Raw genomic sequence first — 27,069 nt, 5'->3', positions numbered from 1 at the left:
TTTTAGCTATGGTAATAGGCCCATTAACTTAACCGAGACGCTTTTACTTCGAGTGAGAAGTAATTGGGCAACGAAAGCAATTCTGATTCGGTTTATTCCGGTTTGCTTTGTCCACATCTAAGAAAAACGATTTGATTTAAAAGCATTTATGCACCAAGATACGGTTTGAAAGAGGGGAAGGATGTAATGTTGGCATAAGACATAACTCTTGTCCCATTCTACAGTTATATCATACTATCGATGATATTGATTCACTGTAGAAATTAACGCACAGAAGTTACATTTGATGTAACTGTAAAAATGAAGTAAAAAATTTGAACGTATTTCTATGGTCATATTCTACTGGTTAGAAAATAAAACTTTAGTAAATATAGTTCCTACAACTATTTTATTAGTTGGACTCTAACTGTACAAAAATTCTATAAAATTTATTTTATAAGATTCTTTTGATGTAGTTGTATTTACTAAAAGTTAAATGAAAAAGTAAATATATTGTTACAACAATATAATTTCTACAATTTACCAAATATATAAAACTTTTACAGTTTTTTTTTTTGAATTATACCTTTTAAAACTAATATAAAGCATTATAATAATTTTAAATATTGCGGATAAAATTTAAAAAATAAATACAGCTTCTACATCCAACCCTGATCTGACTCTAATAATTGTAAATTTAAAATATGTAAATTCTGATGAACTTACTAAAACCAACATTAAACAGCTAAATAAACTAATAGAATCTGATGGATTGTATCAGAATAGATATAGTCTTATCATTCATAATCAACATCCATATGTGTGAGTTTTTGTTAATTCAAAAATAATAATTTATGACATTTCAAGAGATTTTAAAATAATCTCAATGATTGTTTGCTAGATGATGAAATGTTAAAACTTTTTTTTGTAGAGTGATAGTTGCAATAAAATATTTCTCTTTTTATATATTTAAATCTTGTTATATGAGTTCAGCCTCATATATTTAAATCTTGTTATATGAGTTTATGCTATAAGCCTATAACCAAAAAAACATCAAGAAAATTGAGGTAAATGCGTGTCTAAACCGTTGACAAAAAGAAAGGGTGTTTTCAATGTTCCGAAGAATCATATTATACTGTTGGTCGGACCGCGTTGGTATCTATTTTGTCAAGAACACGACATATCAGTATCTCATGATATGATCCATTAACAAATAAATAGAATCAAAACTACCTGTATCGCTTTAATTAGTATATCTATTTTTATATCGTCAGTAAGTAACAGCAAACGAGATCTCGTAGCATGAAAACTTGTGCAATAAAACAAATCAAAATTCAAAAGTATAGTGTCCGTAATAAGAAGTCAGTTTTGTAGAACATGAATTAAAGGAAAAACAAAATTCCTATATATTCCATTATATCAACAAAGATATGAAATTAGTGGTATTTCTTCAAAAAAGCATAAATATTATAAAGAACCTTTCAATTTTTTATTGATACTTCCTTTACCATAAGATTATGAGTCCAAATGTCCATCCTCAGAGAAATATGGCACGTTGATTTCTTTTTACGATGCCTTTGAAGTTTGGAGTAGTGTGACTAGTCAGGTACGAATATTAACTATTCAGATAAAAGTGGAATTAGAACTCTATAATATAAGGTCAACCAATATTTAAAAATAATTATATTCTTCAATATACGGCTGTGGTCAAAATTTCCTTTTTGTTGCTTGCATGCACAATAAAACATGCATGAATAGGACTATTCGAAGAATAATATATCAAATGCCATATATGAAATTAGTTCACACAATCCTCGCAACATACGCCTATAAATACCTTTATCATGAGTAAGAGCCTGACCATAACAACATCACAAGATAAGGAGAAGATGTAGAGAAAAATAATGATGATGGTGAGGGTTTCTATTGGTATATCAGTCTTGCATGGAAAAATAGAGAATGATATTGAGCCAAAGATGACTTGCCGATTTTACCAACAAACCTAAAATTGATATTGGCTACCGGCAAGTCGATTTTGGCTCTGTTTCCTTCTCTTCTTTTCGATGTCAGACTCTAGATATCTATCTACATATCATCATCACTATCCTTGTGCTTATTAATACATTCATCATGAGTAAGAACCTTACCATGACAAGATCACAAGATAAGGAGAAGAGGTGGAGACAAATAATGATGATGGTGAGAGTTCTCTTTGTATCGAAGAGTCTTGCATAGAAAAATAGAGAATGATATTGAGCCAAAGATGACTTGTCGACTATACCAACCAATCTCATGAAACTGATATTGGTGACCGGCAAGTTGACTTTGGCTCTGTTTCCTTCCCTTCTTTTTGATGTAAGACTCTAGATATTAACCACATATATCATCATTATCCTGATTATGACTTGTAATTTCATTGACATGCGTTTCTCCCTATGCAAACATTTGATGAGTGTAAATAGCGTTTGCTCTTCTAGTTAGTTCCCTTATTTCAACTTTTCTCACCGCTAAATTTCCATCAGGTACTAACAGAAACAGTAATTTATTACTATGTTTGCTATTCTTATGAAGCATTTTGCAAGTAACCTGGTGGTGATTTCCTTTCATGCCACTCTCTTTGATCTCTTCATGTAAAATATTCAACGAATTTGGAGAAACTTATGGCCAGAGGCGGACGCAAGATTAGACGGACTGTGGCCAACGTACCGGTTCCATTTTTCAGAAAGAACAGATGGCGTGTTTGACTGTTTGGTTAAAACACTGACCCATACATATGTGTTTGGTCAAGCCGTCAAGGCAACGTCTCCGACAATATCTTGTAATGTAAAGGTCAAGGCTTTAGGAATCAGGGTTGCTTTTACATAATATTGCATGCCAACGAATGTAATTTGTTTATTAAGTATTTATTTTTTCTACATCTTTCTTTATTAGTTACTTTAAAGCAACAAATATATGACAACATTTAACCTGCTTCTGGCACTTGTGATTGCATTAGTGTTTCTCAGTTTTTCTGTTGTTAGTTGTGTTGTGAGAGAAAAGAGATGATACTTATATATATTGCTTTTTTTGTCAAATATATATATATATATATTGCTTTAATACAGAAAAATAAACTAAAATCAGGAAATTTTAAGTCCTAAATGAGTATCTAAGAAACAGTTGACAAAACAAAAAAGAGTGTTTTTATGCTCAGAAGAATCTTATCATATGTTTGGTCCGACCAAGTTGGTATCTATTTGTCTTATCAGAAATGACATATCAATATCTCATGATGTGAATGTGATCCATCAATGTATTGAACAAAACTAACTTTATTGATTTAATTTGTTTATCTGTTATTACCAATTAGTTTGTCGTTAATAATTAGTATCACGTACGAATGCGCCAGTTTGAGTTGCTTTCACGCACGGATAATCATCTGGTTTCTCGAAAGCGAAGGAAATAAACCGTTTATGTATAATTTTTTTTCATAATTTTTTTATAAAAACAACCCAAAAACGGAAATATGATTTCGATTACAAGGCCACTTGAACAAAGTACTCAATTTAAGTGACATCAATATCTATTAATTACAAGCCATCATGAGATATATATATCTCATTGTTTGATAAATACCAGACCTACGTACTAATTACATTCTAATATTCTATAGTTCAGGAAGGGATGAACTCAACGTTGGATCCTTTAAAAATATAGGGAAAAATATATTAAATTCCTATACATAGGACATCGTCATGGAAGATTTAGTTTACATTCGTGTTCTTTAATTTGTCTTACAAAAAAAAAAATCTTACCTGGTTTTAAAGTGACCTAGTTGTGTTACACAAGTAACACAAATAGAAAGTGGCCTCGTTTTAAAGAAAGTTAAATGATAGCTTTGTATCACATGTATTCTTTTGCCATTGACAATATGATGAGTACGCAAATGGAAAATAACACATTCTCACCTTAAAGGAAAACCGAATTTTTTTTAATTTAGATTCCATCCAGAACAGTTGCAATTACAGGCAATTGTTCAAACAAATCAGAACATTATTAAAAACACGTTAAATATTGAGGGACGATCGATATAACCTTTTTGTTTATCAAAGACTATGAGTCAAATCCTGAAAATATAACACGTGGATCTTCATGTCGCTGACTATAATGATGATGCCTTGGGTAGTGAGGTACGAATATTAATTATTGACACAAAATTAGAATTAGAATTTGATAATATAAGGTCAGCCAATCTTTTTGAGATTATATTCTTTAATAAACAGTTGTGGACAAATTCCCTTTTTTTTGCTTGCATGCACTAAAACCGTGCATGGATAAGAAGAATATATCGAATATTAAATATGAAATAAATTCAACTAATCCTCACTACATATGCCTATAAATATCTTCATTGCGAGTAAGAGCTTCACCATGACAAAGATCACAAGATAAGTAAGGAGAAGAGGTATAGAAAATTATGATGATGGTGAGAGTTTATCTCATATATATTTGTATCAGTGAGTCTTGCATGGGAAAACAGAGAATGATATTGAGCCAAAGATGACTTGCCGACCAATGAATCTAAAACTGATTTTGGCAACCGGCAAGTTGACTTTGGCTCTGTTTCCTTCTCTTCTTTTCGATGTCAGACTCCGGATATGTGATTATATATCATCATCAATTTATTTTGTTATTATCATATCATGTCATCTGCTTTTCTAGACGCATTACAAATCATACCAACCTTAGTCGAAAAAACCCAAAACCATTACTACACAAAAGGAGGAACAAAGATGAGTGCTGATATAGGTAACTCGCCTCTTCACTTTCTTTTTTGATGCCTGCCAATTATTTAACATGAATATCAAACATTTTATTTGAATATAAACACTACTGAATTGATAGCAGATGATCAAGAGAGAGATTTAACTTTTATGAATGGATTAGCAAATGGTTCAGTTTCGAATCTTTATATTCGACTAAAGTTTGACTAGTGTGCCACTATATAAAACAGATGATCCACTCGACTGTTTTCATGTGTGCATGTTTTATTGAAATTTTGTGTAACTACTTCCTTAGTGCCAGTGTGCCAACTATATGCGACAGTGGTTAAGAACAGCAACAAATACTCTGAAACTTCTAGATTTCAGTGACATCTTAAAAATGGCAAAGTTAGTATACGAATACAGGATGGGAATGGTGGCAGTGCAGGCGATTCTGCTGGGTCCTTAGCGTAAAGCATCATAGAATCGGCTTGGTTTGTTATGGATCAACGGAGAGTGAGAGAGAAGAAAGCAACATTTATACTGTATATAAGAATAAGAATGATTGAAAATAACATATAATTGACTACTTTACTTACCGTTTTCATTCTTAATTTCTTACAACCCCTTTAGGAAAAAAAACTTACCGAAGGGAATATATGTATGAGATCGATATCAGAATGAGAATACTGATCAAAGGTAAAATGAGTCTTGCATGAAAAAATAGAGAATTTTAATGAGACAAAGAACCATACTGGGAAGCTAACTTTGACTATGTTTCTTTGTCTTCTTTATGTCAGACTCCAGATATGTGCTTTATATATCATCATTACCATTTGGTTATCCAGTCAGTTTTAGTTAAACACTAACGTTAAAAATATTTATAATTCATTACTAGAGATAATTTTGGATCGGTTTCTCTTCATGGCTGTCACTCTCTTTGATTATGTCCTATTGACAATTTAGCAATCTCGAGCACTGACAAAGTGATATATGGCACTGAATACAGTTAAGCAAAGACAGGAAGAAACCCAAAAAATGAGACATATACAATATTTTGTATTGTGATCAACTCATCAAAGCCCTGACTTCAGACTATCCTATGGCTGTACTTTACGGCATCGTCTCTGATATTAAGTCTGTTGCTCTATCTTTTGAATGTATTTCATTTTCATGGATCTCTCTTGAGAAAAACAGTGAGGCAGATTCATTGGCAAAACAAGCCCTGGTGGCTGAGGTTGCCTTAATGAGCTCACCTAATGTTGGCTTTATCAATTAATGATTGAAAGTTTGTGTTTCAAAAAAAAAAAAAAATACAATATTTTGTATGTCTAACTGAAGATGGGTGATTTTAGACCAAGAGAGACATTCCATAATGGGTCTGATAGACATCTAGTCTCAAATGGAGATCAAAGAAGAGTCAAAGGCTGACCAAGTGGAGTTGTATGACATGGCAAGTTAAGAAGCTTACGTGGTTAAATGAGGAAGAGCTGAGAAGAGACTCTGACGGACTTGGAAGCTTTGCATTTACAACACACAGGAAACAAAAGTATAAGAGTGAAGAACAGTGGAAGAGGAGGGCTATGCTTGAATGTTGTTGTAGATTGACGCCATGAGTCATCTCTCTCGGTCGCCATGAGACCGATGAAGCTTTTATACTCGCCATGAGAGTGTAAAGGTCTTAGTACTTCAAGCTATCATACATCTTACGGTTCGTTACATTGGATTCATAGAGTTACAGATTTGTAAACAAACCACTTAGCAAAAAACAGAAACATAATTTCAAGTCGAACTTGATTATATTACAAACACATAGGCAGGAGACGTTTTATGCCATCTTAACAGACTTCAAATCATCTTTCAGGGTGAGTGGTTACTAGTTGTGTTACTTGTGCAACACAACTAGGTCACTTCAAAACTAGGTCAAATGTATTTTTGTAAGACAAATTATTAAAGCACACGAATGTAAGCTATATCTTCCATGACTATGTCCTATGCAATAAGAATGTAATTTATTTTTAAAGGATCCAATGTTGAGTTCACCCCTTCCTGAACTAAAGAATGTGATTAGGTCTAATATTTTTATCAGACAATGAAATATACATAAACGGTTTCTTTCCTTAGCTTTCGAGAAACGAGATGATTATTCTATGAGATTGTATCAGTGCGTGAAAGCAACTCAAACTCGCGCATTCGTACGTGATGCTAATTATTAACGAAACTATTTGATAAAAATAGATATACTAATTAAATCAATAGAGTTAGTTTTATTCTATTTATTGATGGATCACATCATGAGATATTGAGATGTCGTTTCTGATTAGACAAATAGATACCAACTTGGTCGGACCAAACATATGATAAGATTCTTCGGAACATAAAAACACTCTTTCTATTTTGTCAACTGTTTCTTAGATACTAATTTAGGACTTATAATTACCTAATTGAGTTTATTTTTGTATTATATATAAGAGTATCATCTCTATTCGCTTACAACAACTGCAACTATCAGTCTAAATTTTTTTAAATAGCTGTCATCTCGCAAGTTATCAGTTAGTTTATCATATAGCTTTGTATAATTGTATCACATGTATTATTTCGCCTCCACAATATGATGAGTCTGCAAATGGCAAATAACATATTCTCACCTTAAAGGAAAATCGACTTTTTAATTTACATTCCATCCACAACATTTGAAATTACAGACAATTATTCAAAAAATCAACATTATTAAGAAAAAAAAACTTTAAATACCGAGGGACGATCGATAACCTTTTTGTCTATCAAAGACTATGAGTCAAATCCTGAAAATATAACACGTGGATCTTCATGTCGCTGACTATAATGATGCCTTGGGTAGTGAGGTACGAATATTAGTTATTGACACATAATTAGAATTAGAATTTGATAATATAAGGTCAGCCAATCTTTTTTGAGATTATATTCTTTAATATACGGCTGTGGTCAAAGTTCCTTTTCTTTTTGCTTGCATGCATTAAACCCATGCATGAATAAGAAGAATATATCAAATTTTAAATATGAAATTAATTCACATAATCCTCAGTACATGTGCCTATAAATACCTTCATCATGAGGAAGAGCTTTACCATGACAAAGATCACAAGATAAGTAAGGAGAAGAGGTAGAGAAAATTATGATGATGGTGGGAGTTTATAATCTTTTTTGTATCAGCGAGTCTTGCATGGGAAAACAGAGAATGATATTGAGCCAAAGATGACTTGCCGACCAATGAATCTAAAACTGATTTTGGCAACCGGCAAGTTGACTTTGGCTCTGTTTCCTTCTTTTCTTTTCGATGTCAGACTCCAGATATGTGCGTATCATCATCAGTTTATTATATCATAATCGCCATGTGTAATCTGCTTTGCCAGACGCATTAGACCTTAATTGTAACATAGGAACAAGATAAGAAGAGAGTCGAAGAAGCCTAAAACCATTACTACACAAAAGGAGGAACATGGATTAGTGTTGATATAGGTAACTTTCACCTCTTCACTTTTTTTTTGGAATTAATAAAACCTTTTTACATCATATATATAACTGTTTTTGAAAAAAATAAAGAATCTTATGCTCTAATCTAACATCATATATAGAGCCGAACCAAACACTAAAACCTTCGTCGTACTTGTGGTCACCTAGTCGTCTGATGGTGGAAAGTCGGTTTCTGATTATTTTGTCAATGGTCTTGATGAGCTGAGTTGATGGTAGTTGCTTGTGGTCTAGCAAGAGTGGTACTATGCCATCCCAATTTTCTGTGTTATTCAGCAGCCTCTTCACTTTCTCTTTTGGTGCCTGCCAATTAATTTCACATGAATATCAAACATTTTATTTGAATACAAACACTGAATTAAAAACAGATTATCAAGAGAGAGATTTGACTTTTATATATGCATGGATTAGCAAGTGGTTCATTTCCAATTTTCATTTCGACGAGTTTGTGACTAGGGTAGGGTGTCACAATATAGAACAGATGATCCAGTCGATTGTTTTCTTGTAGTGCATGTTCTACTAAAATTTTGTGTGACTACTTCCTTAGTGCCAGTGTGCCAAGCTATATGCGACAGTGGTTCAGAAACAGCAACAAACATTCTAAAACTTCTAGACTTCAGTGACATCTTACCAATGGCAAAGTTGGTATACGAAGACAGGATGAGAATGGTGGCAGGTAAAGAAACAAAAAACCAGCTTGGTTTGTTAATCTATAATATGGATCAACTGAGAGAGAGAGAGGAAAGGAACATTTATATACAATAGAAGAACGAGTGAAAAATAAATAACAGATAATTAATTACTTAACGTAATGTTTTCATTCTTACAAACCCTGCAGAAAGAAAATTTACCGTAGAGATATATGTGTATGAGATCGATATCAGAATGAAAAATATGACTAAAAAAGACAATCGGTTTATTCCGGTTAATGAAGGCGATCGTGAACATAACGAATGTGACAAGGATGACAAGTCTACAGAGTGACCGAGATTGATAAATACCAAACCGGTTTCGTTCGATTCATCCGGTTCGTTATGTTCATTTTGGAGACTTGGTTCGGTTTGTATTGGTTAATCGTACAATCTCTCAGGTGGAATCCGGTTTGGCGATTCACCGGATAAACTCGCGGTGTATCTCATGTACGTTCTATGCTCTCGCAGAAGCAGCTGAGTTTGCTAAAACATGGGTTCCGTTCTGTAAGAAGTTCGACGTGGAGCCGAGATCTCCAGCTGCTTGCTTGTCTAGAACAATTTTTTATCGAAGTTTTTAAATTAAGTTCAGAATTTGCAGCAACAAGATAAATTATTGACATTAAAATACTTTGACACGATTGTTCGATTCAGAACTTTTGTAAGTCACAGTTCAAAAGAAATTAAAACTAGTACGTATATCTGTCAGAATAATTCATAATGTATTAAAAAGTTAAGTGTTGAATTTACATAAAAACAGTTTAAAAAAAAAAGTGTTGAATTTACATTAAGTGTAAATAGACGAGAATAGAAACAAATTTTATAGAGGTAGAAAATAAAATCAGTTATAGAGAGTAGAAAATAAATCGAGAGCAGAAAACCTAATGTTTTTAATCAATATTGATTTTTGTGATTTGTGTCAGCCGTAAAACTTAATTTTCTTTGTGCATATGAAGAAGTCTTAAAAATAATTGAAATGAGCTGTAATATATGTTAATTCTTCAACAACGATGATACATTTAAGAAATCAACATTCATATTGGTCATTTTACATTTGATAAAGATTATAGTGTTTTACAAACTTTTAAAGCCATTTAATGAACAAACATTATTATAAAAACGTACTCTGCACATGTGCGGGGTTGTCACCTAGTTTACATTAAGTGTAAATATTATACATATTAACAACAACAAAGAAAGTATAGACATTATTATAAGTTTGATTTGTTTACACAATTTTGAAAATTTAGCACTTAATATCTTTTCTGAAATAAAAATATTTCGCAAACAATGCAAAAATCATTTTTATAAATCCAAAAATCAAAGGTAAAAAATTAAATGTTAAATTTATATTCAATGTATAAACTGATTGAACTTATACATCTCTAAAGAAAGTAGAGACACTATATTATAAGTTAGATTTTGTTTTCACAATTTTGAAAATTTAAGACTTAATATCTTTTCTGAAATTAAAATATTTCACAAGCAATGAAAAAATAATTTTTATAAATCCAAAAATCAAAGGTAAAAAAAAAATGTTAAATTTATATTCTATGTATAAGCTGATTGAATTTATACACCTCAAAAGGACCAAATGACAGGATGGTACGTTCAGTTCGTTTTCACATTTTAAAATTTCAACATTTGACTTTTTTTGAAAACAAAATATTGTTAAAAATCTTAATTAGATCAAAATACTAATACATCAGATACGAAAAACTTTGAAATTAGTGCAAGTGACAAATTTACAATATGGGAAAAACATATTAAACATATACACCTACTATAGAAAATTCTAAAGACAGGGTATAAGAGTTTGGTTTGCTTTCAACATATCGAAAATTATCAACTAAATATTTTTCAATGTGAAAATATTTTGTAAAATTTATAAAACGACACCTCTAACGGACCACAAATTTATCACTTACACATTTTCCAAAGGGTGAAAATTTTGTAAAATATATATTTAAAAAAAAAACAAACAAGTGAAAATATTTTGTAAAATATATATATATATATATATATTAAAAAAAACTTAGCAAACACGTATCTGAAGCTAGAAAAGGTCGAATCACTTAAATCAGAGAAAGTATCAAGAGTTAATACCTGTGGAAAACAAGTGTTGGCATGAGGCAGTGACAAGTCTCGCCTGCTCATTTTCATCAGTTCAGCAGTTGACATGAAAGGTGTAGCTTGAGAAACCTAACGAGTGAACATAATAATAGTTGAGAACCAGGGCAGGGCGTGTCAAAAAAACTTATATAAAACATCCATGAAGCAGAAAGTACCTTTTATGTTCTCTTCCGAAGTTTGCCTAATGACCGAAGGGCATTACATTGAAACCGGTGTCAACGAGACCTTGTCTTGTCTTGTCCTGTCCTGTCTTGTCTTGTCTTGTCTTGTCTTGCCTTGTCTTGTCTCGTCTTGTCTTGTCTTGTCTTGTGGAGCAGAGTCGTTGGTTTTGGATTTAGAATCTGGAAAAAAATGATGAAGAGGAAACAGTTTCTCAGTCATGCAGTGCCCAGCTATGTTCTTGGGACTCGTTTCCCTGCAAGGAGGAGGCATAACAAAACGATTACTATAGGAACGTGAAAGCGGATTCGGGTATCGAAATGTTATTCAGAGTTTACCTTTTTCACAATTTTCTGATTAGTTCCTTTCGGTTGAGACGAATGTGACTGGTTTTACCCTCAGTGCAGATGGATTCCTTAGAAGGGCTAGCTACTTTTCTAGCAGGTTGCTGCTTCTGTGTTAGGATGGGGAAACAGTTTCAGTCCTTGTTTTCTATCTGCTTAGGCGTTTTGTTTTGTCCCTGTTGAATGAACAAGAAGAAGAAAGAGTATTTAGAACAACAGCCTCTCTCATCTTATTACAAAACTCCCAAAAGAAAGATAAAAATAAAGAACCTTGGAACTGCTGTGAGATCAACGGAGTAGCACTTGTACGTCTTCCATCGAACCATCGCAGTAGCCAAGAACTCGTACGTCTGGTCAACCATCGCAGTTGTTCCTTCCATGATATATTATCAGATCGAATCAAAGAGCTAGCTATGAAAGAGTGAGAGTGAGAGAGTGAGAGTGAGAGAGTGAGAGGTGGAACTTTCTTGGTTCCTTTTTTCAGAGGGAATGTATTTTGTAATCTGAATGAAAAAAAGGGACAAGGGACGAGTATATATATACTAATATCACAACGGTCATATTTTGAATAACGATTTTTTTTTCTTTTTCTTTTTACTGCTTTTAGCTCCTGTCTCCAACGGCTATATTCTTCTTCTCCATCCTAACGGCTATTTTCTTCTTATTTGACACTCTGTCGTTTTGATGCTTATCTCCCTTGGACTATGATGGTAAAACGAGTCTTGTAAGTAGAAATAAGAGAATCATACTGGCAAAGTTGACTTGGACTATGTTTCTTTGTCTTCTTTTTGTCACACTCCAGTTATGTGTGCTTATATATCATCAATTCATCACTACCGTTTATCCATTCGGTTTTAGTTAAACACCAACGTTAAAAATATATATATATAATGACTAGAAGTCTAGAACACTAATTAATTAGTTAAGAGATAACTTTGCATCGGTTTCTATATTATGTCTGCCACTCTCATTGATCATGTCTTATTTGACAATTTAGCAATCTCGAGCACTGACAAGAGTGATATATAACACTGAAACGGTCTTTTCTGCTTCAAGAAGCTGGATTATTGCAAAGAACACAGTCAAGCAAAGAAAAGTATGTACAGTATTCTGTATATGCGTAACTGATGATGGGTGATTTTAGATCAAGAGAGACATTCCATAATGGGTTACAAAGTCATATTGTTAACCAAATCAAACAAAAACAAGCCACTTAGCAAAAGAACAGAAACATAATTTCAAGTCGAACTGGGATTATATTACAAACAGAGGCAGGATAAGTCTCTATGACATCTTAGCAGACTTCAAATCATCATTCAAGGCTGTGGTTCTCAGCGAGCTTCGTACTGAACAACTGCAAGAGAATCAACATTCATACCATTATGAGCAAATTGATTGATTCACGCTGACTCGACCGGCACCTAGCTTACAAACTTATAAATTTTGAAAATTATGCCACCAATGTCATTTACTTTATAACAATTAGAAAAAGACCAAAAGAGAAGTACAAGAAACCTAAGAAGACCAATTAAACAAAAGGAGGATAGAGGTTAACTCTCACCTCTACGGGTACGCTTCTTGTATAGGATACGGTATCCACACTCTCTGCATTGGATCACATCCCCTGACTTCAAAGTGTTCTCTTGTCCACAATCTTCCAAAACCAAAAAACATTCAGATAAAACAAGTTAACCAAACTAAAGATAAAGGGCAATGATAATCTATCAGAAAAAAAAAATTAAATGTATAATGTCTGAGGCTGCTTGGGAGAAGCAGCAAGAAAGCAGAGCTCCTCCTCAAAAGACCTCAAGTCATTAAGATCAAACCAATACAGAAAAGTATCAAAAAGATCAGATTGATTTATGCCTCCTAACTAAGCCCAATTATGAAATTAAAAAGTTCATAAGGCTACTCAAAAGAGGCATGCTTATAAATTAAATAAATTTAACATTACAAAGCATAAAGCTTCGGTCTTTAACAAAAGATGGGTCCTGAGATTACCTCCGCAGACGTAAGTAACTGGTTCTGGCTGTTGATCCATTCTATCCACTCGAATCTTACCTAATTCAACACACAGAGATTGAACTGAGTCTTTGGGTTATATTTCAAACGATTCGAAATAAGATTGGAAAGTATTGCAAAATCGTATCTTTTGCGCGACTGAAAATAGACAAAAGAGATTGGATTTGTACTTACCAGACAAAGCTTAGGTTTCTGAGGAATTAGGGTTTATGCGATGATCTCGAACACGAGCGAAGAGACAAGAGAGAGAGAGAGACGTGTCTGGTTTTAACGTTTACCCTACGAGTGGGCTTATTTATAAAAGCAATTAATATATGGGCTTCCGATAAAAGCCCAGCCAAGTCAACCTAAACGTCAAAATATTCACTTTTTTTTTTTACCACAGAGATTTCATTAAAGCTAAGAATAGAGAATGGGCCCATAAATGACCCATTTCCTGAAGTCTATTACACAGAAACAAAGGTTTGAAAAGTTTTTTTGCTAAAGCATCAGCTAAAACGTTTTTTTGATCTAGAGAGGGAGAAAAAGACATTGATGCAAAACCAGAAGAGATCCATCGGATATCTTTCATGATTCCAATTATTTTTTTAGACTGGCTATTACCTGAAATTGTTCTGATGAACGTTGAATTGTCAGAATAAACTTTGAGTTGTGAAAACTCTAGGGTTAACGCCGTACAAAAGGTCAATTTCATTGCGATGTTAGCAGAGATCCGATGAAACTTTGACACGAGGATCCCTGGATCGGGGCCTCTACATCGTGACCTGAGATGATCCATCCAAAACCTGCTGTCTTCCTGTCTTTTTCCCACGCCGCTTCAGTCTTGCAGATAACAAAGGTGTCATCTTGATGAAACCTATTCATCTTGATTTGTAAATTTGTTGTAAAATTCATATCTATTAAACTAATATTGAAATAGTATATTTAAGATACAATTAAATTCATAATTTCTGATATTGATTAAACAGTAAGATTTTCATGATCATTTATTTTTCTATAATTTTAATGTTTCCAATATTTTGTATCTTCCAATAACATTTTAGTTTGTTAATATATATATATATATATATATATATATATTTTTTTTTTAATAAACCGAAAATAAGTAAGTATGAAGCCAATGTGAATGTAAAAAAAAAAACTGTTTTGTTGAAGCAGATATTTGGTTGAATGTATATAGGACGCGATTGCGTGCCCATAGCTATTGAGAATTTAACCAATAAACTTGTACTAATTCTCACATGAGCGATGGCTGCTGAGAATTTTTGTTTTCATAATAAGTTTATTCACAGGGAACTGCTTTAAGGAGTCTATACCCTGTTTAGTTTTAATCATTTTATACTTATAAAATAAATTTATTCTTCTAATATATTTCACAAATTAGGGAAAGATATCAACTTGAAATCTGAATTCCAATATCTGTAGAACACCAAAGTTCACAATCGATTTATAATAATCTTCCTACAAGGGATTTTTACTGGAGGCAGATAATAATAAACTGTTGATTAAATTAATGATAAGAAAACATTAATACCACCTTGACGTTTATGGGAACGATACATGTATATTTAGCCCATTAACTATAGCCGTAAAAAAGCAGTTTGACTCTCTTCTAGTGGAACATGAATCGTCCTCAAAGAACATAAACGGTCACAAAGTTCGAAGGGACCTATTACAATTTATAGAGCCAAACATTTAATGAGACTATCGATCCTCTACATTTGATTCCTTATATATAAGGACATGGTGTTTAATTGAAAAACATCCATATGATAAAAATGGAGGTTCAAGAGTCTAAAATTTTAAGTCAATGTAGCCGTATGCAAAAAATACTTCTGGTTGGAGAAGGAGAGTTTTCATTTTCATTGTCTCTAGCTAAAGCCTTTGCTTCTGTCGCCAAGATCACTGCTGTATCTCTTGATGTTCGAGGTAATGCTAAATCATTTTCAATATTCGTATATGGTTTGCTATTGTAACAATCTGAATCACCAAAAGAAAACTCAAATAGTTAGCCTGTCAAATTCGCTTTCTTAGTGTTCTATATTAATTTTGTATTTGGTAGTTGGACTAGGGCGTCAGTACAGCAATGGAGATGCGAACGTGAAAGAACTGGAGAGTCTTGGGTGCACCGTGGTTCGTGGTATCAACGTACACACTATGACCTCAGACTATCGCCTATCTCGATATGACAGAATTGTCTTTAATTTTCCTCATGCAGGGTAAGGTTTGACCCTTAGAAACAGTGTTTTTATCATGTATTTGTGCATGTATTGAATAAGCGATATACAAACAATATGATATTCGTTTTTCTCAAAAAAAAAACTATATGGGATCCAAGATTCAATTGATCTGCTCTGTAGTGTAGTTAAAAGTTTTGAAATAATATTTTAAAAATATAAAATATCCCTAAATGTTTCAAAATTCAAGTCTTTTTATATATTCTTAATAAACCTTTTGAAATTCTCAGAAACTAAATTTTTTATAACTTTGATATGCTGGTATTTTTCGTTTATTTTTATAATATTATGTGGATTTTTTTTTCTTAAACCTTAACGATCCATTTTATATACATGGAGATCTGCATATATATTTTAATTGATTGGTTCTGTAGAGTGTAGTTAATAACATATAAGAGTATTCAATTTGAGTCTTCTTTTATTTTCAATATTTTATTACATTATATGTTTTGGTGTATATTAAGTATCTGCATGTATAATCCCAGGAAACACAAAGATGTGGTGACAGGATTCATGCAGAGTGCCCCCGAGATGATGAACGAAGGCGGAGAGATGCATTTCACTAATATGACAATGTACCCGTTTAACAAGTTGGATATAAAATCTCTTGCTGGAGAAAACGGTTTGCGTCTTATCAAGCAGATGCAATTCAAGAAATGGATATTTCCATGTTATTCAAATAAGTGTGAATGTAGCTGCGACTCTCACTCTCACTTCCCCTTCGAAGTAGTTGTTATTTCTATGCTTAAGAAATAAACTCTTCGTTTTCTTTAATATTAAAAATAATAACAATAAATTATTTGAAATGCACTTGCACATTCCGTATTTTTACCTGGCTCTAAATAATTATGGCCATAATTAATTCTTTTTGCACCAAAATGCAACTATACGTACGCACAACATGAAAGGTCATCATATTAATTCGATGTCCAAATAGTTCTTCCATACTGTAGTGTGCAAATTGAAATAAAAAGATGGTAGATTCTTGATTTTGTGTACAAACTCTTGTTATATGTGTTTACTATTTACACAATTATGTACAATAGAGATCATCATTTATTTGATAGGAAATGTAGTTTACAAAACAGATGATGTTGTTATTTTAACGAAGCAAATCCCATTAATAAGAATTGAGGAGATCTTTGTTTTCCATTAGTTGGCTCGTGCGAGGAGCAAGTCTTTGGATCATTTCAAACGATTGAACTGAGTCTTTGGATCATTTCAAACGATTCGAAACGCGATCGGAAAATATTGCAAAATCGAACCTTTTTGCGCGACTGAAATTAGACAAAACAGATTGGATTTGTACTTACCAGACAAAGCTTAGGTTTCTGAAGAATTAGGGTTTATGCGATGGTCTCGAACACGAGCGAAGAGACGTGTCTGGTTTTAACATTTACCCTACGAGTGGGTTTATCTATAAAAGCAATTAATATATGGGCTTCTGATAAAAGCCCAGCCAAGTCAACTTCGACTGATTAACTTTTAAGCTTGTAAATTTGTTGTAAAATTGACTGAAAAAGTCTTAAAAATAATTAAAATGAGCTGTATAGGTTGAAGTAGGGGTGGGCACTTTACCCGATATCCAAAGTGGCACCCGAACCCGATCCGAAAAAAACGAACCGAAATCCGAACTGAAGTAGCAAAATACCCGAACGGGTATTGAATAAGGAGAGATTGGATACCCGAACCCGAACGGATAATACCCGAACCCGAATGGATATCCGAATATAACCGAACATATGTATAATTAACCTTATGTTTCTAGTTTATATCTCTCATTTTATATAAAATATTTATATTGATACTACACATAATTTAAGTTCATATGATATACATACAATTACGGAAAAATGATTTGCTACTCACTTAAAATGCATGTCAAGTTTTTTATTTCAAAAATTAACAAAAAGTTATATTCAAAATTAAAAAAAATAACTAAATTAGTGCATTTTTAGTTTTAAAATGTTATGTCCAAATCTATTAACCATTCAATCTATTAAAAATAAAAAATTAGTTAACTAAAAGTTATATTTTTAAATACAATAAACTTGAGAAATGAAAATTTTAATTTTTTTTTTCAAAATCTAAATATCCGAACCCGATCCGAAATAACCGAATCTGAACTAAAAATACCCGAACCCGACCCGAAGTACAGAAATACCCGAACGGGTTCTAGACATCTATACCGAAATACCCGAAAATCTGAAATACCCGACCCGAACCCGAACGGGTACCCGAACGCCCACCCCTAGGTTGAAGTCGAGGTCTATACCTATATCAAGGTCACAGTCTAGGCCGCCTGCTCATGAGGTTGTGCCTGGTGATGGGTTTAAAGACTCTACTCAGAAGAGGGTGGCGCTTAAGGTTAGCAACAACTCTCACAAGAAGAGAGATAAGAATGCGAGACGTGGTGAGGCTGATAGAGTTATACCGACTCTCAGGCCGAAACATTGAGAGATGTCAATCCAAGTCCCACATTGGAAGTTTAAACAAAGAGTGTCTAATATATAAAGAGATGTCCAACTCTAATAGTACGAGACCTTTTGGGATGAAATCCAAAAATAAATCCATGTGGACCAGCCTCTAAAGCCCAAAGTCGACAATATCGTATTAATTGGACAATATAGAGTTGGACACGGGATTTCACAATCCCAACAAACATTTGTTCTCGGGGAAGAGAGGGAAAGGAAAAACAGACAGGCGTTGATGAAACCAGACAAGGTACGGTACTCTTAACAACAAACCTTTACTTGTTTTGGTTGCAATTTCGACATTAATGTGTTATTTGGTTGTGTTCTTACAGGGAAAACAGATGATGGATGGATTGAAGAACATGTGTCAAGTTTTGGATTATGCTGTAGTTTTTGTTTACTATTATTATTATTATGTTATGCCTCTTTTGTGGTTTATCTACAGACATTATAGGAAACATTGTAGCTTCTTCTGCGAGCATTGTGTTTGGAGGACTAAGAATCGTTTTAATGGATTTATTAATTAATCTTTTTCCATTGCAATGGTTAGTTATAAGTTGGTGTTTGGTTATGTAGATAAGTTGAGGACCAGATTCTCAACAGTGCAAGTGATCTAATCACATCACTGCGCCATGTGCCAGAGCCTCAAAATCTTTAAATTATGTTTTTTTTTGTGAAGAAAACACATTTCTTAAAAGAAAATTTGTGTGTTTTACTAGAGATCTTTAACTTTTCTTTGTATACAACTTTCACTCTGTAAATGCCTTGATACTAATTTACAAACTCAACACTCCTTACGTTTTGAGTTTTTTTCTTTCTCTAAACGAGCTTTTAGGATCGTCGCTTGGTTTGCAAGGCAACAGTTGTTCAACAATCTCCGTGAAATGGTAAGGTAATTTTTTTACCGTTGTGATCAATCTTTCTTCTTTTCTTATTTGACAAAAGAAAATACAGTTGTCACTCACAAGTGACATGCATGCGTGATAGATTATTACCGAGTCCCGAAAAATAACGGTAAGAAAATTTATTACTTTTGTGATCAATTTCCTTTTTGCTTTTGCAGCATTAATTGGAAAAGAAAATTATACAACGGACATATCTCTTAATTACTTCTTCTATAAATACTCACTCTTTTACTTCACTCCACGCATCCAAATTTCCCACTCTTTATTTTCTTTATGATAATTGCTGTTTCTTCTCGAGCAAAGCTTTTTTTTTCTGAAAAAGAATATTTTGTTACGGGGAAACTTATAATATGTTGCATCACTTTGCTTCATGGTGTGTTCTTCTGGAGGATTTTCTGGCTGTGACAGAGGTTATTACCAGAGTGGAAACGAGAGAAGGGCAAGCCAAATGACGAAGCCATTTCGATCATGGAGAGGTTTACGAGCACTTTCTCGAGCCGGAATGTTTTACTGAGATGAATTCTTTCTATCCGGGCCTCATCCATAATATTAACATGAGGAAAGCATCTCGTTTCGTGTCAAAAGATTGACATCGGATCCGGTCAGTTTTTCTTTTTAAACTAAGAAAACTATTTCTTTTTTTTTTTTACTTTTTATTTTTGGTTTTAAATTTTGATATTATATAATATATATTGCATAATTCTGTCCATAAATTTTTCTATGGTCCTAGCGGTGCATATGTTTAATATGTTATTCGTATTGTAAATTTAAGACTTATACTAGTTTTCATTTTGGAGAGAAGTGTAGGTGATAAATTTCAATATGTTAAAAACAAACCAAACTATTGCATCCAGTCTATAGAATTTCTATAGTCGGTAAGTTTTGGTGTACATGTTTAACATGTTTTTTTATTGTAAATTTAACACTTACATTAATTTTCATTTTGGGAAAAAGTTTAAGGTAATGAATTGCAATATGTAGAAGCAAACCAAACTATGGTCCGTTAGCCGATGTATATGTTTAATATGTTATTCATATTGTAAATTTAAGACTTATACTAGTTTTCATTTTGGAGAAAGGTGTAGGTGATAAATTTCAATATGTTAAAAACAAACCAAACTATTGCATCCAGTCTATAGAATTTCTATAGTCCGTAAGTTTTGGTGTACATGTTTAACATGTTTTTTTTATTGTAAATTTAACGCTTACACTAATTTTCATTTTGGAAAAAAGTTTAAGCTAATGAATTGCAATATGTAGAAGCAAACCAAACTGTTGCATCATGTCCATAGAATTTTTTATGGCCTGTTAAATGTGTAATATATATTTTTAGTATTGTAAATTTAACACTTAAAACTAATTTTCAAAGTTTTCCTTGAGTATGCAAAGTGTTTTAATTTATTTTAAAGTTTTAAACAATATGTTTAATATGCTTTTTCCGTGTTGTAAATTTGACGAGGGAAACCATCGCGGAGGTGATCAAAAATTATTGATAAGAAGGAATCAGAGATCGAGGAGATACACTGAAACAGAAAGAGGTATCAAGAAACTCAAAAGTAAGTTTAATATGTTTATAAAGTGTTTTGATTTTAATCACTTGCTTCATAGTTCTCATCTGTTCTCATGCTAAACCCTTTACTCTCCTCTCGTTTTTTAATCTGAAGGATCAAACTTTTAGGTTTTATTTCCTGGCTTCATGGGTGAGAGAGAGAGAGATATCAAGAGATTTATCCGCCAATCAGGCTAGAGTTTTTACTGTGTCTGAAATAGAGACACTAGAGATGTTGTCATGCTGATATTATGTAAGAAACTGAATATCTTTGAAGTCCTTTGGTTGGTTTCACTTTGACAGGAGAGAAGACTGTTTTGGTTTCATCAGAGGCATATCTTCTGTAACATTTCGAGTTTCATTTTTTGTTTCATTGCATCATTTCCTTGTAAGAAAAATAAGTCTATGGTATTGTTGAACCATGTAGACAAAAGTATTCTTCTGTACTATCTCAAAAATTTTAATAATACAACAAGAGCTTTCACTCTTCACCATCTAGAGATCCCAAATCCTACATACCATAGTTTTCATAGTCCAAAGTTTCATGTCTATGATCGCTATACTGCTAGATCCAATATTTGAAAAGAAACATCATGTAAATGAGAACGTTGAAACGCTGCAGTGATTATGACATCATGATTGTACGTACGTATAACAAATATACGTTTTTTTAAATCCAAATACCTTTTCGTACAGAGCAAAATCACCTGTTGAAGATGTAAAGTTATGTCACTTGCTTGATCGTTCAAGACTTCAAGTTAATATCCACATGCCCAAAATAAGACCAAGACTAGCCAAATAAAATGTAAATAGCAAGTTTATATTTCGTTGGTCAAGTATGAGAGCTCAATAAAACGAAACACACATGATCAGAGATGCTGAAAAACAAGTTATATTAGAGCTTCGAAGATGGGGACAAGTTTTTCATGATTTTTTATTTTTTTTGAAAAATGAGAAAGTGTACTAAAACAATGAGAACCGGAAGGAAAACTTTTAAAAAACCCTTCAAAATATTCTAATGCCACTTGTATATTTTTATTGGTTTATATTTTATGCTTTACTTTATGTAATAATTATATTATTTTTAATCATATCATATTAATTAAATATTCAATAAAATATATCGCCGATAATGATGCTCAACACCGTGCAAATCAACCACACGTACGGTAGTCAATAAACAATGAAATTACTATGCAGTAGTTAGCAATATATATACATGAACTACGAGTATTGGGTTCACGAGCTCCTTGGTGACATAAACTATACATGAAGAATGATACTTAGCAACATTAACCGTGAATATGCACAAAAGAGGTTCTAACTAACATAACAATAGTATTTTAATACTTTTTAGTTATGTCGTTAAAATTTATTTTGTTAAAAAATATAGACCACTAGAAATTAAATACTTGTCACTTTAAATAAAGGACCAATTCTTAACTGTTCAGTTCACATATATATATATATATATTTCTGAATTATTCATTTTCTCTAGAACTCCTCTACAATCCATGATTGAAGGTGTTTTTAGTGTTACAATCTGGCATTTTTTTACGTGGCATTTGTACAACTTGATTACAGAAGAACGTAAAACATGTTTTTTCTCCTTTTAAAATGTATGTTTTTAAGTTACGTAGAAGAAACCTATTCTGTTATACAGAAAACACACGAGACCTTTGCTACGGACATCTCCATCCCTACTCCATTTTTTCTTCTAAAATAGAGTAAAAGTGAATATGAAGTAAGGAATGCTCTAACTAAACTCCATATCTCACTCCATAATAAAATTTACTCCATAAATGGAGTAATCTCTTTTTTGTTTGTTCATCACTCCATAATGGAGTGGGAAATGGAGTAGAGTTAAAGCAATTTTACTCCATTTTCACTTTTACTTCACTTTGAAAGAAAAAATGGAGTTTTACATTGGAGATGCTCTAACTACGTTACAAATTCGTTTTTATTTCACATTCCTTTTTATTTTAGATAACATAAATAAAATATTGTTTATCTTCTTCTTTTCATTTCTTTTGTATTTAGACGCAAAGTAAATGAGAAAAAATAACGTAAAGGAATATGAGGGGACAATTTAAAGACCCAATCATATACAAGCCTTCTTAGTGATATTCAGAGTGGTCTCCATTGTATGAAAGCTACTTTATTAATATTATTATTATTATTATTGTCATTGAATTTTTTTTTTGGAGCAATATTGTCATTGAATAAAATTCAAAATACGAACGAAAATAAAGACACAACCCCTACATAAGCGCGTACGGTATGAAATCTACAGGCAGCGTTATCAACTAGTTTATCATGGGACGTACCATAATCATCAGAAGTTCAGAACAGTCGTTTGGTCGCTGAATAATTTAAATGTGAAAGTAGAATAATAATACTAACCAACGGTCTTATTACTGAAAAGTAAACAAGGACATAAACGATTAATTATTTTTTGTTTCTTTAAAATTAAAAACGAATTTTGAATTATACATATAAACAATAAAACAAATGAGCCTAAATTTTATTTTATACACTTCATCGATTTCATAAAAACTGTTATTTTGATTTTATTCACTTTATTAAAAATAAATTAAATTTCATTTATACTTTTAATAATCGAGTCAATAATCACTGTGATAACTAAGTATAGTTGAAAAATTAAAATAAATTTCAAATAAATTTAAAATTAAAATAAATCGAATACTTAAAATTTTAATTGAATTCTAAACATTTTATGTATCAACAAAAAAAATGTCAAAATATTTTTTTGTGAAATGGAAGGAATAACATTTTTGGATCAAGTATGCTTGACAGCTTTGCTCTGTAGAATCCAGTCAAGAAAAACTTTACTTTCCAAAATATATTATATTTTAAATAAAAACAAAGAAAACACAAAAGTTTCTAAATTTCTCTTTTTCCTTTCTTTGTCACAAGACTATAGAGTGTTGGCAAGTAGAGAGAGAGAGAGAAAGAGGAAGAAGAAGATGATGGAGAAGTGGGTGCTGGTTGTGGTTCTGTTTACAGTCTGCATTGTTGGCTTCGAGCTTAGCTTCATCTATGGAGCCACTGATGCATCAGACAGTAAGTTTCTTCTTCTTCACTTTTGATTTTAAGCGTTTCTCAAAGTCTTCATTTTTTTTTTTTTGTATATCCTTTGATTCTGTATCCATTCTTCATACCCAAATCTCAAATATTTTTATCCTTTTTGGGGTTAAATCTTGAATCTTTCTCTTCTCTGTGTGTTTTCAAGATTCTTCTTTATTAGTAGTAATAAGCTTTTGAATTAAAGGAGACAGCTGATTATGATTGGATTATGTTGTAATTGTTTTATTATTTTAAAACTTCTATTGCAGCTTCAGCACTGAACACATTGTTCAGCAGTATGCATTCACCAGCACAGCTAACACAATGGACTGCATCAGCTGGTGACCCTTGTGGCCAGAATTGGAGAGGCGTTAATTGCTCTGGAACACGAGTTACTCAAATGTTAGTACTCATCTTCTTCTATTCAAGTTAGCTATGGTTTAGCATTGTTAACATCAAACTACTTTGCAGAAAGATATCAGGTCTTGAGCTCTCTGGAACACTTGGATACAAGCTTGATAGCCTGACTAATCTTACAGAGCTGTAAGACCAATCTGTTTAATGCTCTCAACTGTATATGTTTTCCTTTTTTTTATTTGGTCTTATGAAATATTTGATGGAAACTTGCAGTGATGTAAGCAGCAATAACCTTGGAGGTGATTTACCATATCAGTTTCCTCCAAATCTAGAACGATTGTAAGTTCCATTGATCCTTAATATATGTGTTTTGGAGTTTTATAATCCTCAGTGTTTCAGGAACCTTGCATTCAACCAATTCACTGGAGCTGCTCAATACTCAATTTCTCAGATAGTGCCACTTAAGTATCTGTAAGTAACAGCCTCACTTCACATTGCTATAGACATTTATGTAAATAATTAATGTTTTGTCTTTTGCCAAAAAAAAAAACAGTAATCTTGGTCACAATCAGTTTAAAGGGCAAATAGCTATTGATTTCTCCAAGCTCACCTCTATTACCACCTTGTAAGATCTTGTAGCCAAGATTAAGATTGTTCTCTGCAGTTTTAGTCTTTGTAATACATTTTGACAAAAGTCCATGTGTGTTTTCAGGGACTTCTCTTTCAATTCTTTCACTGATTCTCTACCGGGAACTTTCACCTCTCTTACAAGTTTGAAATCACTGTAAGCATCTGACTCTTAAGCTATCCATAGATTTTCAAAGTGTATCAGCTACTAAACATGTTGGATATTAACTTGACAGGTACCTTCAGAACAATCAGTTCTCAGGAACAGTTGATGTCTTAGCCGGTCTCCCTCTTGATATTCTGTGAGTAACCTAACCTTTTATCACACATCAAACTGTTTTTGTATAGGCGTCCATTGATAATGTTGGTTCTTGCTAAAATGGTTGTCAGGAACATTGCAAACAATGATTTCACTGGCTGGATCCCCAGTTCTTTAAAGGGCATTGATTTAATGTAAGTTTCATTTGCTATTTAAAAAAAATTTCTTTGACTCTTTGATCTCACTTTTTCTTGTTCTTGAAAACAGAAAAGATGGTAACTCATTCAGTACTGGACCTGCACCTCCACCACCACCTGGTACACCTCCTCCACCACCACCACATGGTACACCTCCAACTCATGGCACACCGAGCCATAAATCCACAAACCATTCAAGTATTGATTCCACAAGCAATGGAGAATCCAAGAAATCAGGAATTGGAGTTGGTGTTATAGCAGGCATAGTCATTTCAGTACTAGTCGTTACAGCTCTTGTGGCTTTCTTCTTGGTCAAAAGAAGAAGAAGATCAAAGAGATCACCATCATCATCCATGGACATTGAGAAAACCAATAACCAGCCTCATATGGTTGCAGAAAATAATTCTATTCTTCAGAGTTCTTCATCAGTTGAGGCAAAGAAACTTGATACTTCCTTGTCTATTAATCTCCGGCCTCCACCAGCTGAACGGCACAAATCATTTGATGATGAGGATGCCACAAGAGAGCCTATTGTTGTCAAGAAATCCACCGTGGTGGTTCCTTCTAACGTGAGAGTCTACTCAGTTGCAGATCTCCAAATTGCTACTGGCAGTTTCAGTGTAGATCATCTTCTTGGAGAAGGGACTTTTGGACGAGTGTACAGAGCTGAGTTTGAAGATGGAAAGGTTCTTGCTGTAAAGAAGATTGATTCCTCTGCTCTTCCACACGACACGACCGATGATTTCACTGAAATAGTATCGAAACTCGCCGTTTTGGATCATCCAAACGTGACAAGACTGGTTGGATACTGTTCTGAACATGGACAACATCTCCTAGTCTATGAGTTCCACAGCAAAGGATCGTTACATGACTTCCTACACTTATCAGAAGAGGAAAGCAAAGCACTGGTGTGGAACTCACGAGTCAAGATCGCTCTTGGGACTGCACGTGGATTAGAGTACCTGCATGAAGTTTGTTCACCATCTATAGTTGACAAGAACATCAAATCATCCAATATTTTACTTGATTCGGAGATGAATCCTCACTTGTCAGATTCAGGTCTCGCAAGCTTCCTCCCCACAGCAAACGTGCAGTTACTAAACCAAACCGATGAAGGTTATAGCGCGTCTGAAGTATCAATGTCAGGTCAATACTCTTTGAAGAGTGATGTGTACAGTTTTGGAGTAGTGATGCTTGAACTTTTAACCGGGAGAAAACCATTTGACAGGTAAACTTCTAGTTAATGATCTAGAGATGACTCATCTCAGATGAGGAATGTGTTTTCTGAATTTTATAATTTTTGAGCAGCACAAGGTCAAGAGCTGAGCAGTCATTGGTTAGATGGGCGACACCACAGCTTCATGATATTGATGCTTTAGGCAAAATGGTTGATCCAGCTCTTGAAGGGCTTTATCCGGTTAAGTCTCTTTCAAGATTTGCAGATGTTATTGCTCTCTGCGTCCAGGTATATACATAACAAAACTGTTTTATAAGTAGCTTGCAGATCAAGGAACTTTTCTTTTAACAGATTTTGTGGTTTGGTGTGTTGAACAGGCGGAGCCGGAGTTTAGACCACCAATGTCTGAAGTTGTGCAGTCACTGGTTGTGTTAGTGCAGAGAGCTAACATGAGCAAGAGAACTTCCAAACGTTCTGGTAGTGCCGACACAACCAATGATTACATGTAAAACTCATGGTAACAGTTTGGTCTGTTGTATGAAGTCGCAAAGACAGCGACAAACAGAGCTTCTTTGTTTCTTTTACATTTGATTTCGATTGGGTTTGGTTAATTTTTTGTGAA

At 33.1% G+C, this 27,069-nt stretch overlaps 3 protein-coding genes, 1 long non-coding RNA gene and 1 other non-coding gene across 7 annotated transcripts; 2 read left to right on the top strand and 3 right to left on the bottom strand.

Annotated features, from left to right (window-relative positions):
• Positions 1-9,879: 9,879 nt before the first annotated feature.
• Positions 9,880-12,398, bottom strand: LOC103871115. Of its 2 annotated transcripts, XR_004448293.1 has the most exons (5): positions 11,827-12,398; positions 11,551-11,732; positions 11,209-11,468; positions 10,820-11,122; positions 9,880-10,700 (listed from the first exon to the last, which is right to left on the bottom strand). It is a non-coding gene; the product is annotated as an uncharacterized LOC103871115 (long non-coding RNA). The 2 variants fall into 2 exon arrangements; XR_001958925.2 differs by having other exon boundaries at positions 9,889-11,122; positions 11,827-12,384.
• A 259-nt stretch (positions 12,399-12,657) lies between these two features.
• LOC103871114 (DNA-directed RNA polymerases II, IV and V subunit 12) lies at positions 12,658-17,279 on the bottom strand. 2 transcript variants are annotated; one of them, XM_018659491.2, is made up of 4 exons: positions 17,129-17,279; positions 13,558-13,617; positions 13,118-13,210; positions 12,658-12,910 (listed from the first exon to the last, which is right to left on the bottom strand). In XM_018659491.2, the coding sequence occupies exons 2-4, from the start codon at positions 13,595-13,597 to the stop codon at positions 12,888-12,890; spliced, it is 156 nt and encodes a 51-aa protein (XP_018515007.2). In that variant the 5' UTR covers positions 13,598-13,617; positions 17,129-17,279; the 3' UTR covers positions 12,658-12,887. The 2 variants fall into 2 exon arrangements, with proteins under 2 accessions (XP_018515007.2, XP_033128391.1); XM_033272500.1 differs by lacking the exon at positions 17,129-17,279 and adding an exon at positions 13,753-13,865 and having other exon boundaries at positions 12,672-12,910.
• On the bottom strand, positions 13,304-13,440 carry LOC117126341. The gene has a single exon (XR_004448913.1). It is a non-coding gene; the product is annotated as a small nucleolar RNA U19 (small nucleolar RNA).
• Positions 14,131-17,117, top strand: LOC103871149 (uncharacterized protein At4g26485). Its single transcript, XM_033272494.1, has 3 exons — positions 14,131-15,507; positions 15,641-15,797; positions 16,301-17,117. Exons 1-3 carry the CDS (start codon positions 15,348-15,350, stop codon positions 16,569-16,571), a joined length of 588 nt encoding a protein of 195 aa, XP_033128385.1. The 5' UTR covers positions 14,131-15,347; the 3' UTR covers positions 16,572-17,117.
• Positions 17,280-18,462: 1,183 nt separating the features above from the next.
• LOC103871113 (protein STRUBBELIG-RECEPTOR FAMILY 6) lies at positions 18,463-27,069 on the top strand. The gene is made up of 13 exons (XM_009149338.3): positions 18,463-18,539; positions 18,622-23,827; positions 24,100-24,232; positions 24,302-24,373; positions 24,461-24,526; positions 24,587-24,658; positions 24,741-24,812; positions 24,900-24,971; positions 25,051-25,116; positions 25,205-25,267; positions 25,341-26,498; positions 26,579-26,735; positions 26,825-27,069. Exons 2-13 carry the CDS (start codon positions 23,521-23,523, stop codon positions 26,954-26,956), a joined length of 2,370 nt encoding a protein of 789 aa, XP_009147586.2. The 5' UTR covers positions 18,463-18,539; positions 18,622-23,520; the 3' UTR covers positions 26,957-27,069.

Source organism: Brassica rapa, chromosome A06 (genome assembly GCF_000309985.2).
Source record: "Brassica rapa cultivar Chiifu-401-42 chromosome A06, CAAS_Brap_v3.01, whole genome shotgun sequence".
NCBI lineage: Eukaryota > Viridiplantae > Streptophyta > Magnoliopsida > Brassicales > Brassicaceae > Brassica > Brassica rapa.
This window is presented reverse-complemented; position numbering and strand designations above follow the sequence as displayed.

Excerpts from the sequence above, each read along its gene's own strand:
- LOC103871114 (XM_018659491.2), bottom strand. The coding sequence starts at position 13,597 with ATGGATCAACAGCCAGAACCAGTTACTTACGTCTGCGGAG. Across the intron at positions 13,211-13,557 it reads AGTTACTTACGTCTGCGGAG|ATTGTGGACAAGAGAACACT; the intron begins GTAATCTCAGGA and ends TGGTTTTGGAAG. Across the intron at positions 12,911-13,117 it reads CAAGAAGCGTACCCGTAGAG|TTGTTCAGTACGAAGCTCGC; the intron begins GTGAGAGTTAAC and ends ATTCTCTTGCAG.
- LOC103871149 (XM_033272494.1), top strand. The coding sequence starts at position 15,348 with ATGATAAAAATGGAGGTTCAAGAGTCTAAAATTTTAAGTCAATGTAGC. Across the intron at positions 15,508-15,640 it reads TGTATCTCTTGATGTTCGAG|TTGGACTAGGGCGTCAGTAC; the intron begins GTAATGCTAAAT and ends TGTATTTGGTAG. Across the intron at positions 15,798-16,300 it reads TTTAATTTTCCTCATGCAGG|GAAACACAAAGATGTGGTGA; the intron begins GTAAGGTTTGAC and ends GTATAATCCCAG.
- LOC103871113 (XM_009149338.3), top strand. The coding sequence starts at position 23,521 with ATGGAAGGAATAACATTTTTGGATCAAGTATGCTTGACAGCTTTGCTC. Across the intron at positions 24,972-25,050 it reads CTTACAAGTTTGAAATCACT|GTACCTTCAGAACAATCAGT; the intron begins GTAAGCATCTGA and ends TTAACTTGACAG. Across the intron at positions 26,499-26,578 it reads GGGAGAAAACCATTTGACAG|CACAAGGTCAAGAGCTGAGC; the intron begins GTAAACTTCTAG and ends ATTTTTGAGCAG.